Source organism: Neolamprologus brichardi, chromosome 6, assembly GCF_056152115.1.
Source record: "Neolamprologus brichardi isolate AB-2024 chromosome 6, ASM5615211v1, whole genome shotgun sequence".
Classification (NCBI taxonomy): Eukaryota; Metazoa; Chordata; class Actinopteri; order Cichliformes; family Cichlidae; genus Neolamprologus; species Neolamprologus brichardi.
Window position 1 is genome coordinate 35,403,536 of NC_142109.1, and position 17,253 is coordinate 35,420,788.

At 41.0% G+C, this 17,253-nt stretch overlaps 1 protein-coding gene across 6 annotated transcripts in view; it reads left to right on the forward strand.

Moving 5' to 3' along the window:
• The window catches only part of sorcs1 (sortilin-related VPS10 domain containing receptor 1), a 219,248-nt gene extending 202,593 nt beyond the window's left edge, over window positions 1–16,655 (forward strand). Inside the window, exons 21-28 of one of the 6 annotated variants that reach the window (XM_087842206.1) lie at window positions 336–462; window positions 2,803–2,915; window positions 5,923–6,057; window positions 8,894–8,993; window positions 9,424–9,529; window positions 10,101–10,255; window positions 10,355–10,424; window positions 12,906–16,655. In XM_087842206.1, coding sequence (XP_087698332.1) covers window positions 336–462; window positions 2,803–2,915; window positions 5,923–6,057; window positions 8,894–8,993; window positions 9,424–9,529; window positions 10,101–10,255; window positions 10,355–10,383 — 765 coding nt within the window. In that variant the 3' untranslated portion in view covers window positions 10,384–10,424; window positions 12,906–16,655. Of the gene's footprint in view, window positions 1–335; window positions 463–2,802; window positions 2,916–5,922; window positions 6,058–8,893; window positions 8,994–9,157; window positions 9,258–9,423; window positions 9,534–10,100; window positions 10,256–10,354; window positions 10,425–12,905 lie in introns of those variants that run through there. The other 5 variants (XM_087842204.1, XM_087842205.1, XM_087842207.1 and 2 more) reach the window with 5 other exon arrangements.
• Window positions 16,656–17,253: the final 598 nt, after the last annotated feature.

A 17,253-nucleotide genomic window follows, 5' to 3' on the forward strand; every position in this document is an offset into this window, starting at 1 on the left:
AGGACAAGCAGTTCTGTCACTTGGTAATAAACAGTGGCAGCATTAGCATCTTAAAGCTATCTGAAGAACAAATGGAGACGTGAGTAATGACAGTAAGGAGCTGCTGGTGTCACACAGGAAACTCCCTGTAGGCCTCAGCACAGCACAGACTTCAGCAAAGCTGTGTGTCATCCTGCGTGTGTGTCTGTGTGTGTTTTTGTGAGTCAGCCAACAGCCTGACACCTCTGTAGTGTAAATAACAGCAGTGTGTGATGTTAACCAGCCGTTGATAAGGGTCTCTCACGGGAGCACGTACAATCTGACTCCCCATCTTCCTCTCTCTCTCGCTCCCCCAGCAGCCAGTAATCACCCTAGAGGGAAGCGTGGCGTACACATTCTCCCGGGAAGGCATCAATACAGTCACCGTGCAGGTGTCTGCAGGGAATACTATTCTGCAGGACAGAAAAACCATCGCTGTGCACGGTGAGCCGAATTTCTCACTCAGTGTCCACTGGGAATCTGTTGCTCTGCAAACAGGCTGATAAGTTTGGTCTCCACAGTAGAATAATAACGCTGCTTCCCTTTGATGATGTTGTACTTCTTAGATGTCATTCTTCTACTTAATGTTTTAAAACTAATCTGCCATTCTCCAGACTTAGAGGTCATTTTTAACCATATGCTAAAACTTTTCCTTTGCTAAGCTATAACAGAAATAGTATATAAATGACAGCTGTAGCGTTCCTTTTGTTCACATGTGGCTCCAAAACGCAATAATGATGTCGTCCAAAATGTTAACATTAAAGCTTTAAAATCTCGAGTCCAAACATGAACGTCCACGTGTTCATATTCGCCTTTAAATTTCTCTTTTGCGTCCTCTAACTCGACATGATGCATAACTGACGATGAATGTCTCGGAGACAAATTCCCGTTCGTTTTCCCAGTTATTCACCATTTAAGCTTTATGTCACAGTCTGGGGGAGGCAGACTGTATGAATAGAAAAAAGGACCCAAAACGCAGACTCCAAGGAACAGGGAACAGAACTTGAATGGCAAACTGAAGTAAATTAACATCAACCTAAACTGGGAGAACTAAATAAACAACAAGAAAAACCTAGACATGAAACATGGCGTGGAAAACATGGCATGAACACAGACGACCTGACAGCGACACGCTGAAAACAGAGGACTTAAATACACAGGAGGTGATTAGGGGAAGTGGGAACACATGGAGGAACAGCTGACACTAATCTGACATAATGAGACAAAGGAAGCAAAGTTGACTACGCTGACATAGGACACAGACCTTCAAAATAAAACAGGAACATGAGACACAGACAAGACAATTATTTATTAACCTTTATTTAACCAGGAAGATCCCATTGAGATTAAAAACCTCTTTTTCAAGGGAGACCTGGCCAAGATAGGCAGCAGCAGATGTCTCACAGTTACAGAAATTACTCAAACACAGGCAACAATAAGTGAAAGAATACAAATAAAATAAAATAAAATTCAATAAAATTCAAATAAAAATAAAAAAGTCAGTTAAAATGACAATCAATCTAATTGAAACAGTTGCATATTATGGACTTGGCTTCAAGGATTCGTAGTTTAGATTTAAAAGCACTTAATGAAATGAATTCAGTCATTTTCCTTCTGTAGTTTGTTCCAAGCCGAGGGTGCTAAATGGACAAAAGCTCTTTTACCAAGTTCAGTTCGGGCAAATGGAACAGAAAGCAACAAGTAGCCATGCGGATGAAGAGAATACCGACCAGCATGTTTCATTACAAGCAGGGAACATAGATAAGAAGGCAGCAACCCAAGTATCACCTTATATATAAAACTGTATAAATGAGAGTTCCTCCGACTTACCAAAGCAGGCCGTCCTACCTGAGAGTATAACTCACAGTGGTGAGTCTGAATATAACCTTGACGACATAAGACACGCAGCAAAGGCAAAAGGAGACTAAAACACAGAGGTAGAAGACACAAGGGGAATCTAAATAAACAAATGAACTTAAATAATCTAATGAACTTGAAAATAGACCATGAATATCAAAATAAACTCAAACAAAAGACCCAGGATCATGACACTTTAATTGGAAATATGCTTTTATTGGCTCAGTAAACACTAGAAATCATTACGAACTGTGTTACAAAATAAGCGATACGAGCTTGGAGGAGTTTAGAGCAGAGCTGCTGCTCCTTCACACTGAAGCTACCTGAGGTTTCTAATCAGGATGCCTTCTGGCTACATCCTCTTGGAGGTTTTCACCCAGTTTGGAGGAGAGGCCCGGGAGTGTCTTAGGAGAGATTGCATGGCTCATCTTACATTGAAGTGCCTCAGGACCTGCTAGGAGGAACCTGGAAACGTGGCTTAGGAACTGATGTCTAGAATAACCTTCTGAGCTGCTGCCACTGATACTGGACTTGGATTGATTGGCAGAAATTTGATGCATACATTACCTTTGAACTCCCAAGATTTATCTTTTAAAGTTACTACACGTGATCATTAACGGTATTTATCAATCCTTTTTCTTAACAACTACAACACAAAGCATGATGAATACTTTATTAAGAACATCAGCAGCTAAAAAAATGACTGAGCTGCTACAGAAGGACAGCGCTCTATCATCTATGTTGTCATACTGCAGCTTTTTCTCCCCTTGTAAGATCTGAATGGAGGCCGAACCTGAAAATAAACCCAGAATTTAGTAAAAAGGAAAAAAGCAGACGAACATGATCTGAATCTTAAAAGCGAACTTTGCATTTAATGACAGATGAAAGTCATAAGCTCCCCTCACACATTTACTTTTCTTCCTGCAGAATATTTCCGATCTCATCTGCTCGCCTTTTCATCAAACCTGGATGAGCACAACCCCGATATTGCAGAATGGAGACTGGATGTGAGCCGAGTCATTAAGAACTCTCTGATCCAGGTAAACTTCTCTCTGGCTCTTTTGTGGCAACCGTCGGCTTCCTTTGGTAAATACTGTGAGCGCTCAGCTGGACCTCTGAGTGCTGCGTGACCTCCCCGAGGCTCGGAGACATGAATCTGACTTTTATGATGATAAATGACAAGGCAAGAGGGAGAAGAGGGGAAAAAGATAGTTTAAGAGCTGGCTGATTGCTGCTGCTCGCGGAGCCTCGGAGTTCAGGGCTGTACAGTAACGAGGTTGTGTACAGAAGAATAAACGTCAGTGCGGGTCTAATGCGTGTTCTGCTCTGACCTGAAGGAGCGCTCGGAGACGAGTGCTTTGCAATCCGTCAAACGGACGACATGATTCAAACCCACACATGACATGTTAGCTACAGAGTTCGCCTCATTAACTTGCCGCTATTTCTTCCAGCATCCTCAGAGTGTCGATAGAGGAAGCAGAGAAGGAAGCAATCTGAGCTTTCCATCATATTTTCACACGTTTTGATCTTGCAAATCAAAACGGATGCTAAAAATACACAGCCTGTCTTCAGTCTTCACTGAACACGTCAGTTCGCTATTGACATCTTTTTTTTCCATGACATCCGCAGCCCGGAGGCCAGAACGCATGCCGAAAAAACAACAACTTTCAGACAAAAACACGACGGGTCGGGAGGAAAACCCAACAAGGGAAAGCTGGCAGCCTCAACTGGAATCAATAAGGCATCCAGAAATTCATGTTTTTTTATTACACCAGTCCCAACCCAGCTCATCAGTTTGACTTTCTTTAAGCGGCGATCTGAAAGTGAGCTCCAAGTGAAGGGCTGCCATTGGTTGAAAACCAAATCCTGACCTTTAAGATTTCATTCATGCTCGAGATGAAAAACTTCTCTCAAAGGTGAACTCTGACGTCCCTCTTTCCAAATTACATACGAGTCTGTACGAGCCGGCCGAAAAATAAAGCATCAGTGTAAGATGTCGCCAAAGTGCTGCTCATAGGGGGTCATATGATTGTTGGGTTTTTCTCTGTATCTATGAAGCGCCTTGAGGCGACTTTTGTTGTGATTTGGCGCTATATAAATAAAATTGAATTGAATTGAATTGAATTGAATTAAGAAAAGCCTAAAATGTAAAACCTGCGGCGCGGTTATATTTTCTTAACGCCGGGCCACGCTGTTTGGATCTTTCAAGACTGTCACATGAAAAAAAAATACTATCTATTTAGAAAAATATATATTTTTGCTCTACCATATTATAATTCATTTCAATTTTATTTATACAGCGCCAAATCACAACAACAAGGCGCTTTATATTGTAAGGTAGACCCTACAATACTACATACAGAGGAAAACCAGCCCGTTCTCACTCCCGAGGCGTAACATGCCGACGTTTTGTCACGTCCCGCGGCGTTCCTGAGGAACGCAAAAGGACACCTTTGGTGTTCTTATGGTACGCGGCGGGTTATGGCCGAAATCCAGTGCAATGACGCTCCCGCGGTAATAGACGTTCCAGCCCTGTATTCCAGCCCTAAACCTAACCTTATCCCTAGCCCTAACCATAACCTTTTTCCTGATCTTAACCAGGACTTTAATGATGTTAAATAGCGTGTTTCTAAGCAATTTGAAGAAAAAGAGCAAACATGTGTAGATTGAGTCCATACGGTTCTCATATTTCCTCATTTTTCCGAGGTCGTCATTTAGGAACGTGGTGGGTAGCCGAAAACGTAATATGTTGACGATTTGTCACCTAGCGTAAAATGTGACGCTTTGGGAGTGAGAACGTGTTGGGAAAACCCAACAATCATATGACCCCCTCTGAGCAGCACTTTGGTGACAGTGGGAAGAAAAAACTCCCTTTTAACAGGAAGAAACCTCCAGCAGAACCAGGCTCAGGGAGGGGCGGGGCCATCTGCTGTGATTGGTTGGGGTGAGAGAAGGAAGACAGGATAAAGACATGCTGTGGAAGAGAGACAGAGGTTAATAACAAGTATGCTTAATATGTGCTTTTCAATAAAAATAATGTTCACTCGAACACGTCAATAATCCAGCCATCATCATGACAGCAAAAAAACACAAACTGCTTAATTTTTTAAACAAAATATTTTCCAATATGGCATCAAAACTGTCTGTTTCCCACTGCGGTGAGTTTACTGCAGGATGGAATACAATCACGGACACGCGTCCAGCACCTTTAAATGAACACAGTAACAGTTAGGACATTTAAAGGAGACCTTATTAAATCATCTGTGATTCATTTATTTTAGCCCTGTTTTTATTTAAAAAACTAATAAAGTTGCTATAATTAATCAATTGTAATTTCTTTGATACAGGAAATTATAATTTTTGATGTAATCGTGGAATTGTAATTTTATGCTTTAATTTTCTGTAAACTTTCTTCTGCAAAGCTGCTCATCGCTCATAAACAGCACTTTGAAAATGATATTCAAAGCCAAGTTTTGGACTGCAATGCACATTTAATCCAGCAGATGGCGGCTGACGCAGCACTGTTCACAGCAGGGCTGAAGTTAAATGCAGCTTGGACTCCAGTCGGGTTCAGGAGTAGCAGACTAATCAAATGTACTGTGTGGCACATTTAAAATTATGATTAAAAATGTCATAATCACTTTTTTTAATCAGTTTGTTTCCTCCTGTGACTCTGAATTGGATAAGTGGAAGAACACGGATGGATGGATGGAATTTGTTACCTTTGTGTTCATGTTTTGCAATAGTTTGATGTTTTGGAAACGTAGTTTCCTTTAGTCCTCCTTCCTTTGTTGTTTTCCCATTCTGTTCTTGCTGGAGACGTAACACTGATCTTAGTGATCTTCTCATGTGAGTAAAACCTCAGACTGCAGTAAATGTTTAAGCTCGAATCATAAATGGTTGCAGCCTGAATCCAACTAAATTCTGGTCGACGAAGGACCAAAAATATGTGAGCGAACGTTGACTGTCAGAGCTTTTTTGTTTCATTTCTGTGAGCTGACTGCTGCAGTTCAGTCTGACCCTATCCACTCTACTGTCCTCCTCCAGGCTACAGGCGTGAGAGAGGATCAGCTCCTGGTCACTGTCCTCCCAGGTTTACCCACAGCAGCAGAGTTTTTCCTCCTGCCTGACAAACAGATAACTGAGGGGAAACCAGAGAAGAGCTCAGCTCATTTAGATCAGGTGAGGCAACAACACCTGCTTTCTGACCTGATGCATGTCCTCCAGACTCGCTGCTTTTCCCCGTCTCCACAGCGTAGGTGGATGGATTTCACCTTGTTATCCTCACTCGAACTATACCAAGTTTGAAGCATTGTTCCCCGTTTCTGCTTTATGACTCATAGAGGAATTTTTCTTCTCCTGTAATTGCTCTTTCCTCCAGCAGATGTCAGTATTAACCTACTCAAGCATGTCCAGTTTTTTCTTCTCCAAAAGTCTAATTTTGGAAAACGCCCGAGGAATATCTTTGCAATAGATTCATCAAAAAGCCTGACAAGTATTAACAAGTTATCGGGGGGAATGACTTTTAGGCTTACTTAAGTCACATCCTGTGGGGTGCAGGGGGGAGCACTAGAGGGTGGCAGCATCTCGTAAGAGCCTAAAAGGTCACACAAGGAACATTTTTGTGATCCATCAGTCACTAAATCACCAGCATATCAACATGAGCTCAAATAGCCCTCAGCTTCACGTATTAGATAATTACTGATAATGTTGGCCGTGCTCTCTGTGGGAAGCACTCAACGGGCACAGAGAAGGAAGCTGGGAAGAGAATCAATTTGATTTTCCTCTTCCTTCCCCGCTCACACCTGGTTGATTGCCTGGAAAGTTCCTCTGCCCTACCAGCCGGTGATAAATCTTCATTCAAGGTTGGCATCTTTAAAGTGTAGCGCAAGCTCCGCTTATTAGAATGTATAATAGATTTACTGACCCTGGTATACAGTGGGAAAAAGTAATTAGTCAAAGCATAGTCTAAATTTAAACAGCTAAGAAGTATAAAGGCGAGGATGAAGGACTACAGAAATTACTCATATCACAATTAATTTGGCAAATGAGGCAGATAAGATAGATGAAGCCTCTACAGAGGGAAAAGGCTGCTGCAGGGAGAAAACGGGGAACTTTGTTTAGTTTTGCTCTGCAGAGTAATGCAGCAGTATATATGCTGATTTCATAAATGAGGAAAAACAGATTAATGATAGTGAAATGTCATTTATAAAGAGGCTCATTTGACTGAGAATTGGAGCCCTGAGACAGAGATTCATGGAAATGAAAAGATCTGTGTGAGGAAAGTAAGATTTCCTCCTGCTTGCTATAGTTTACCTTTGGGTCGTGATAATCTGCTCAATTTGTATCAGAGTCAGATGTTCTCAATGCAGAAGGTTACTCGCCTGTCTGGAAAGCAGAGATCAAGTGAGACTGCTTGGTATGCATTATGCATTACACTGGAAAGGTCCCACAGACAAAGGCTCTTACATAAACAGAAGAAAGCTCGGATGGGGTTTCTTCGGGTCATGGGTGCTTACAAATAATGCAGCAGCCTTGCAAAAAGCATTACATTTAGAAAGTTTGGTATTTAAAGTATATTCAGTTTGGTGGTAATTTGCATGCAGTGATAGCCTACTTCAGGTCAGGTGCGCATGTAACCGCTTCCATTTGTCTTTCACCGGCAACCTAAAGTTGCATTAGTCAGTATTTTTATGGTGGAAATAAATCAAACATCGATCACAAAGTGTCTCTCAAATGGACAAAACCACAGATAATTATCACCCAGCTGCTGAACTACACCACCTTTTTATTTCTGCCCCATAAATTTCACTCAAAATGCTTCACGAGGCCTCCACACCACAAAGGTTATCCTATTCAGTGAATAAAATTAGCCTCTTTAGCGTTCACCTGCTATACGTGTTATCTTATCCATTACGCCGTCATGCATTTATTGCTATTTATTTTACAAAGGCTGCCAATGTCAATTCAATTTTATTTACACAGCGCCAAATCATAACAATAGTCACCTCAAGGCACTTTATATTGTAAGGTAGACCCTACAATAATACATACAGAGAAAAAAAACCCACTGGCGACAGTGGGAAGGAAAAACTCCCTTTTAACAGGAAGAAACCTCCGGCAGAACCAGGCTCAGGGAGGGGCGGGGCCATCTGCTGCAACCAGTTGGGCGGAGAGAAGGAAGACAGGATATTTCTGCTTTTGAGTCGGGTATTTTGACATCAGATTCGATTTCAGCGCCAGCCTCAAGTGGTCATTCGAGGAACTGCAGTCATGGGCTCTTCACTTTGGCTTCCTTTTTCAGCTGCGGAGGTTGCTGCTCGTAACAAATCATTTTAGGCTTTTAAGTAAAACAAATATATATATATGTATATGTATATGCATATATATATATATATATATATATATATATATATATATATATATATATATATATATATATGTATATATGCATGTATGTGTATATATATATATATATATATATATATATATATATATATATATATATATATATATATATATGTATATATGCATGTATGTGTATATATACATATACATACATATATATATATATGCATGTATGTATATATATATATATACATATATATATATATATATATATATATATATATATATATATAGATATATCTTGTCCTGACCCCCGTCAGTATATTAAGATAACTCGTCTTTCATAATGCACTTTGGCTGTTTTTTCCTATCATTTACAAACTCACTGAGCAGACTCTGAAACTTTTAGAAATGCTGTCAAAGGCAAGCGAGTTTTGGACTCAATTATTCAACCTGGCATCAAAGGACTGATCGTGACTTTGACCACATTTGCTCTTAAATGTCAAAACACAGATAATAAATGACGAGTCAATACCAAAGATAGATGAGACCGTAGTGTGATGAACTTGACTTTACCTTCTTTTTGACTTGTAACATTTTCCCTTTTTTATTTATTTAAATTGCAACAAAGGGATTTGAAGCTCCCCTCTCTCCATCTTTGTCTCAACAGCTTTCCGAGCTTTTGCTCAGCGCGCTGAATCAAAATCTCGTCCAGTTCACGTTGCGGCCCGGGGTCCAAGTCACCGTGTATGCAGCGCACTTATCTGCAGGTAACAAACCCCCCCTGCATGTGTGTGCATTCACAGCAGCCCAGAACGGCCTTTGTACCTTGTGTAGCAAGCGGGACAAAACATAGAAACAGCAGTCAGTCAGGTGTATTTTATTACTTAACTAACAACCCCAACTCTGTGTCTGATTGGCTCCCACCATGTAGCTACACAGAGACATTCAGAGAGTGAACATCGTTACAAGTATGTGTGCCTCTTCCTATTGGGGATGCTGCTACTGTCCTAAAGGGTCTAATAAGATAAAGAGTAAGAGAAGTCCATACTACTGTATATTAAAATGATTCATCTTTGATTCACATAGGCTTCATGTGTGTAGACTGCTCATTGCATGATTCAGCTGGGTGGAAATACGGGTGGTGTCGTTGATGTGATGTTTACGCTCTGGGGGTTCCTGTCTCCCCTTTCTCTGCAGCGCCCCTAGTGGACACCAGCGAGAACCACAGTGGCTCTGCCATGCTAATGCTGCTATCAGTAGTGGTTGTGGGTTTAGCTGTATTTGTCATCTACAAATTCAAGAGGTAAAGTGTTCACGTCTATATAGTTGTCACATTGTGCGCGATAGGGAGTTGTCGAGCCATCCTGACAGCTCGGTAAACAAAAGCTGTCGGCGGGGCTAAGAGAAGGTTGATAGGTGCCTGTCAAATGTCTACCCCGCCGTACCCAGTGCTCCTGGGTGGAGAATTGGCTTTTCCCCTCACACACACACACACCTGCAGAAATTCTTTTATCAGGTCAGTCTTTACAAAAGAAATGTCAGTTAGTCTTCAGCTGCTATCAATATTAAGCCCTTTGAACACTGGCAGTTGACCTTTCTCAAATGTTAAATTATGTCTCCACGCCAAGAAGCAGTTCCAAGGGAAAATGATGTAAAGAGTCACGGTGAGGCAAGCAGAGACAGAATCAAACTTCACATTTACACATTTATTTCTAACGTTCCTGCCGATTCGCACGCAAACATCGCCAGATGGCTCGAAATAAATAGAAGCGCAGACGCGAACGATCGAAACAGCACCGCTGCAAACTGCTGCCACTGTTTTAGTTTAGGCCGTGCTCTTTATTCCTCTGCCTCACTGTAAATCTTTCCTCAAGGAAGATCCCAGGCCTCAACGTCTATGCGCAGATGCAGAACGAAAAAGAACAAGAAATGAGTCCAGCGAATCCAACGGTGGCCACGCCCAGCTCTCAGCGGGACTTGGTGCATTCTTTGGAGATTCTGGACACAGAGTTGAACTCGCGGCCCATCGGTAAACATCAGTTTCAGTATTTTTTGTCGTTTATTTCACACCATCGTGTTCACGTGTTGTTTCGTGACTGTACTGTGCGTTTTGTTATGTGTTTCTCAGTGAAATGGTCCAGTCAGCAGGACAACTAAGTGAAAATGAGTATGACAAACAGTGGAATTGCCTCTCAGTGGTACAATTAACACATTTTTCTCTCTTTTCATGTCCCTCTTTAATCACCTCAGAATATTGATGGGTGGCAAATGAAAGAAAAAAAACAAGTGGCTCAGGAACATCTATAACTGTTCCGCTCTACTTTACTTAAATAGCAGCTTTAATTTGAAGATGCAGCTTGAAATTTATTACACTCGTCAAGAAAATGCATCGGCCCGGCCGAGTTTGGTGATATGGAGACTATAAGATGATTCATACCAATTTTTTAATTCATTATTCATTTCATGTCTCATTCATTCAGCTTTTCTTCCAGTTTGTCACCCATATGTACATCCTGAGTCAACATTTGCTTGTCTAACATGCTAACACGTAACAAGCCTGTCTTTGGGGTGGGAGATGTAGTTTTTCCTCTGAATGTTTGTGGTATATTTGAAGTTTAAAGTGTCCACATTTGACAAAATTAATAGCGAAATAGATGTGAATAAATTCATTGTTTGCATAATGGTGTGATGAGTTGTGTATGTCAGTTAGTGTTAGCGAGCTTCTGCTCTGTTGTTGTGTAGCTGCACGTCATCTCACTCGCGCATTTAAAGAGCTTCTTGTTATGTTGTAGGCTCATTCATTGCTGTTTAAAATCATATATTGTCTGACCTCGTGATGTCTAACTGACACCTGGGCAGGTGAGATTGTCACGTAAAACGACTATAATGTGAAAGGCTTTGATTCCCCGCCTAATGTCAATTAAACTTTGCATTTAAATGCATCTTTTGTCCTGTTTCCTTCCCCAACCGGTCGCAGCAGATGACTGGTTCTGCCAGAGCTTACTTCCTGTTAAAAGGGAGTTTTTCTTCCCCACTGATGCCAAGTGCCTGCTAAAACGGGGTCATCTAAACGCACGATCTGATATCCTCGTGTTGGTGTTGTTCCCAGATCATCATACTAAAGGTTGTTCCAGGATCAACATTGCAAGTGACCAATCAGAATGTTGTGATGTCATACTTTTGCGACTTCGGGAAAAACCGGAGTAAAACAAAAAACTGTACTTAAGCTGCGAGAAACCGCCTTTGTCCGCCGATCAACGGACCCTAACCCTAACCCTTTAACCCTTTAAGACCTACCATAGAACCAAGTCCACCAGAGCTTATATTATATGTTTACATGCTGTGGAGCCATTTTTGGGAGCATTTCAAGTTGATATACATCAATACAACCATTATATCCCAGATTTTAATAATATGTCTGCATTAAGTGCATAGTAATTACATAAATTGCAAAAAAGTGCAATAAACTACAAAAAAATTGAAAATTGTTTTTGTTTTTTTAACATATATTTCTAGTTAGAGAAATTTAAGAGGCTTATCCCTCAAAACTGTAAATACAAAAAAGTTGCACAAAATAGTTTCCCACCACAGGAAATTTATTTTGAGTGTCTTCACAGTTTTATTTTTGAAATACACCAATTTTTATATACTGCAGGATAAACGAAAATAAATATTATAGTGCAAATTTGCAAAAAAGCAGCATATGCTACAAAATAAACTATTTCCAGCAGTGCAATATGAGTCCTAAGCATCCCAGAAACAACACAGAAAGTCATAAAGTCAAAGATAACTTTTAAAAACACCAGTATAGGCTCATGAGGCCCTGATGGTAAAAAACTACATTTCCAGGAAATGACGTCACTTCCGGTTTCGGGCAGGTCATGGCGGACATGCGAAAGTTCGCGCTGACGTCTATTCCAACATAGGAAGTGTTATGAACAGCTGATCGGATCGGCAAAGCGAGTTTCTGGAATATTATGTTTTTGTTGCTGCAAGTGCTTTTTATGCAGTTTTTGCAAAACTATATGTGGAAGGAAACTGTGACCGAGGACAAGCTGATGGCATAAGATGTAAGTACAACTCCTCCGGTTTCATATGCAAAAAAAATTATTGCGCTAGCTCACGTGGTTGCAGAGCTACCGGGATTTAAAAATAGTTAAGCAAAACAGAGCGTGCCCACTCCGATCGGTTTTAAAGGGTTAATAAACGCTAAGCAGAATTGATATTGTCCTTGCAACATTGGAATTTCATAAATGCACGAATGGGTTGGTGTGCAAAAGAATAACGTCACAATAATGTGATTGGTCACTTGCAATGTTGAACCTGGAACAACATTTTCATGATGATCTGGGAACAACACCAACACAACGATATCAGATCATCCCATCTAAACATCGGGGTTTTCTCTGTAGTTTTTAGGCTGTATTTTTTCCCGTCCATATCTGAAGTACCAGCACTGCTTTGGTAAAAGAGGCCTCAGGTGTTTGGTGGGGACCAATAAACAAGGGAAAGGAGCTCAAATGCAGGACTTTAATTCATGAAGTTTTCAAAATAAAAGTCTCTTAGATGTCCAGACTGTTCCTAACATATATTTACAGTATTTAATGATCGATACTGTCGTTCGTGTAATCAGCTAGCACTGAATAAGCACTGACACGTTTCTTTCTTTTCTCCACCAGGATGTATGAAACCTCATGTACATGTGAAATTTTCCACAGAACTCCCCACGTACATCGTCTAAACTCTGGACTGGATTACCGTTCCAGCTCTGTCATGGATATTTTTTACCATTTGGGACACAATGGTTTTGAGCTTTATACCTGTGCATGTTGGACCCCGCTTACACATACTGTGCTCCGTTCAAACCAGAAGAAACTGTGTACAGGTTTTCAATTTATTTTAACTCACGTCTCCGATAAATTAAATATTTAGAAAAAAAGTCCCGTTTATTTATACGAGTCGCATCCATAACGGAAGAAGGATCGGCGGCGTGAACCGAAGAGGAGAGAATGTGTGGCGAGCAGTGTTTTGGTTACATGTCTGAGATTGGTTTGCTGTTCTATGAAGTTAACAGCAGTAGTGTATTATTTATTCATGAATATACATGAAGTATGTTATTGAAGTGAATTACACATTTATTTTGTAAATCATGAATGTCTATGTTAGAAATAATTTGTGTATTTTAATAACAAATGTCATACTAAAAAGAGATACTGTTATAAAATATGAATAGGGCACCTCAAAGCTTTTGGTCCATTGTCTCTCAGAAAGCTGATTTATGGCACAATACACATTTTCTACAAAAGTGTTCATTTTTGTTTCCCAATTTTAATTTATTAACAACCGAACAACAACAGGGTGTGGATCTCTGGATTAATTTAAACCTTGCTGTTAATCTAATGCTTCTGGTACTATTTATGATACACGCCAGTTTGTAAAATGTTTTGTGCTTCAGAATATCACGTGATGGCTGAGGCGCCATCAATCTGCGGGTGACCTCCAAATATCACCGGACCTTTTAGACCTTTACAAGATACAACGGATGATGACCTGGCAACGATCCCGCAAAGAAAGATCATTCCACAGTCTGGGAGGTACTACAAGATGCAGAGAACAACTTATCGCGGCTCAGATTTAAGGTGGCTCTTAGGGATGCAGCTACTTTGTGGGAGAATCCGAAGAGCATGGCAGTGAGAACGAGAGAGACAGACAGAGACAGGTTGAGAGAGATTGAAGACGGCTTTTAGCGGACACGACGCATTAAGAGCGTTCTATTGGACAGAATAAGAAGAGGTTGACTTCTTGAATACCTAATGTGGCTTGTCAAGCTCAAGGCTGGGTAAGGTTGGTTACACATTTAGGGTAATATCCCAACCTGCTCTCAAGTAGCACCCATCTTCATCCCAGCTCATTATTTCATGCTGTAGGAGCAGGAGAAGTAGAGCGCAGATGCTAGCAGGCTACATGGATGGTTAGCCTCAGAGGACTGTCAAGCCCTCTGGTGCTCTGTGTGTGTGAAATCTGACAGATGTAAATGCCTGATTGATGCCTTTCATATCTTCCGAGGCAACTTTTTAAGATGTTCTTTTCTCTTTTTTATTTTGGCGGGATGGAGAAATACAGCACAGAGGAAGTTGCTTCTGTTCTGTTGCATCATCTTTCCTGCAAATGTGCCGAAATTCACAGAGTTATGAGATGTAAACTGTGCAGCATCGTTTCATTTGACTGTAAATTGAGCGACTTGAGAAACTGATGAACAGCTAACGATTGGATGATTCCAATTTTGGTCCAAATCTCCACGCTGTTGACTGAGGCACTAATATTTTCCAAAAACAATTATTTGCAGGTCGCCAATGGCTCCCCAAGGGTTGTGAGTGTTTCTTGTTCGACCTCTGGGCAAAGATGGTCATCGCAGCGACTTTCCAAAAGTGGAATCAGCAGGAAAGCACTGGCTTTTCTTAGTCGCAGGGAGGGTGCCATCCTATTTTTACTCGACTCGGGATAATTTGCCCTCGTTGAAATGAAAAGGTCTGACTGTTCAATACTCTGGGGTTCTTCGTGTGATGAGGTGCTAAGGTTACACATGCAAACAGATATGAATCAAGGGTTTTGTCACCAACTTGTGCAAATTGTAAAAGCAGCAGGTAGTTTTGCAGCACAGCTTGTTGATGTGCTCCGATACTGGAGCAAAATTGGTTAGTGGTGTTCGAGTGCTGATAGTTTTTTAGCAGAGAAAACTTGAAGGTAATTGGCTGTAATCATCAGCTTTCTCTATAGCTGTTGAATGGACGAGTTACAGGCAGTGCTGTAATTCAAGCACACGGGGTTATGGTCAGGTTGTTGCTATCACATGTCTGAAGATCTGAATATTCCTCCCTTCTTTGCATTGCTGGGTGCCTCTGGATTTGCACATCACACGTATTGGCACCATATCACACTTGAAGTGTTTGAGTCCATATACTTAGCGGGGAAATGATGCATGCAGACATCGGGCCATGACTGTGTTGGTATGCAGCCAGTGTGTCCTGCCCTTAAAACTGAAAAGTGCACAGACAAACACCAGTGATATTTTCAGTTGTCATAGGTCTGTTCAAGAGGAAGCGTTCATATTTCAGAGCTGCATGCAAACATGATTTGGGAAACAAATCAGCTTGCATCTTCATCTGTTTTGTGGCTCGGTGTGTTCTGTCTGCTGGTGCAGGACACAATTTGTACTCAGCCATGAGCTCGGTTCATGGAGTTGTGCACAGAGTACGTGGGTAATTTTACAAACTGGTGATTGGGGTTTTGTAAATGCAGTGTTACAATATACTAAGACATTTTAAGGGGCCCTTTTTTTTGGTTTTTGCTTATTTCTGACATGGCCAAGGTTTCAAAGAACGAGGTCAGGGCATGTATAAGTAATCTTTGTTAGCTAAAAGCTCAGACTGCTCAGTTTCATACGATTTCTAATCTTGGCTCAGTGCAGATATCCCCATTATGGTCATTTCAGGTGCAAATCTATGGTTGTAAGTGCAGAAGACCCATCTCCCTGCCATTCAACTCTTTAGAATCAGAAGTTGTCTTAAAGACAGAGCCAAATCAGCTTGTTTCAGATGGAAGGTAAACCCAGTCCAGTAAAAAAGTATTATTTAACACCAACTCATGCAAAGCTACTCTACTAGAGTCCAAGATTAAAGCTATGGAGCTGAAAATGAGCATCATCGCCCCCCTGAAAGAGTATCTTACTAGTGTTTCAATGTAAAGAATGTACTGTAGGTGTGCTGGGATTACTTACGAATTACTTAGCTCGTATTTGAGAGCATTAATATCCATCTCTCTGTCTGTCTCTGGTTTTGCATAGCTTGAGGGAGATACTGTACAGCAGCCTGGAACCAAAGGCCTGTGATCAGAAACAGCAGGGCTCTAATCTGAACCTTAGCTCCAGGAAACAGGAAATGACTCTGACCAGACAAGATCAGCAAGGCCATCATAATAACAGCACCTCCTGCCTGAGAGTTTCACAGACAGGTCGAACAGCCATGTTAACAAGGTGGATCTCTGGCCTGCTGGTTAGGGTGAGCTGTGATGTGACAGGACCCAAGGGTGCGCAAAGTCAAGTTGTAGCCTAACTCCGAGCTACTCTTTCTCCTTCTCCCCATCTCCTCCGCCCTGCAGGATTAGCAAGATTATTATTTTTGTAGAGAAATAATAATAACAATTTAAAAAAAAGAGTTTTACTACTGTACAGCTTTTGTATAAGAACAGACGGTAAGGTGTTCCAGTGTTTTTGTTCGACCTCAACTGTGCTGTGTGTAATTGTTTTATGCATTTACAATCATATTTATTAAATGGAAAGACGTCTGTTAACTGTGTTCTCATTTTCTTACAATATTTGTAAAGAAATACTATGTATTTGCAAAAGTAATAATCAACCTATAAAGAAAACAAGACAACCACGTGTTGGTTCTTTCTTCTGCACACATACCGTATACTCGCCGCGTCCACGAGTCGGAGACATTTTGGATTTAATGGATTTAAATCATTCATTCTAAATGAAATTATCAGCATGCGTGGATGCCACAAGCTTTTTCATAATTGATTGCCCAAGTTATCCCAGCATGGGACGATAGGACAATGTTCCAAAAAGTGTTGAGCTCATTACCCGACTCCAGTACGAAGCCTCCTCCATGAAGATAAAGAAGTGCTGCTTCTACTTCGTTAGGCTGGATTTGATCCAAGTGAGATTTCCAACTCCCGTGCAGCACACTTTAATATTTCCGATGTGTCTCACTGTCTCCTTACATTCAGATTCAGATTCATAACAGATCCACTTTGAAGTGTTTATATAGTCCAGTCCATAAGTATGTGGACAGTGAATTTTTTCTCTGCACCGCCGCGCTGGATTTTGAATCCAATCTGCAGACTTTCAGCTTTAATTAAAGAGGTTTAACAAAAACATTGCATTCAACATTCCCCATATTCAGAGGCTCAAAAGTAATTGGAAGTAAGTTGAGGGGCGACCGTGGCTCAGGGGGTTGGGAAGCG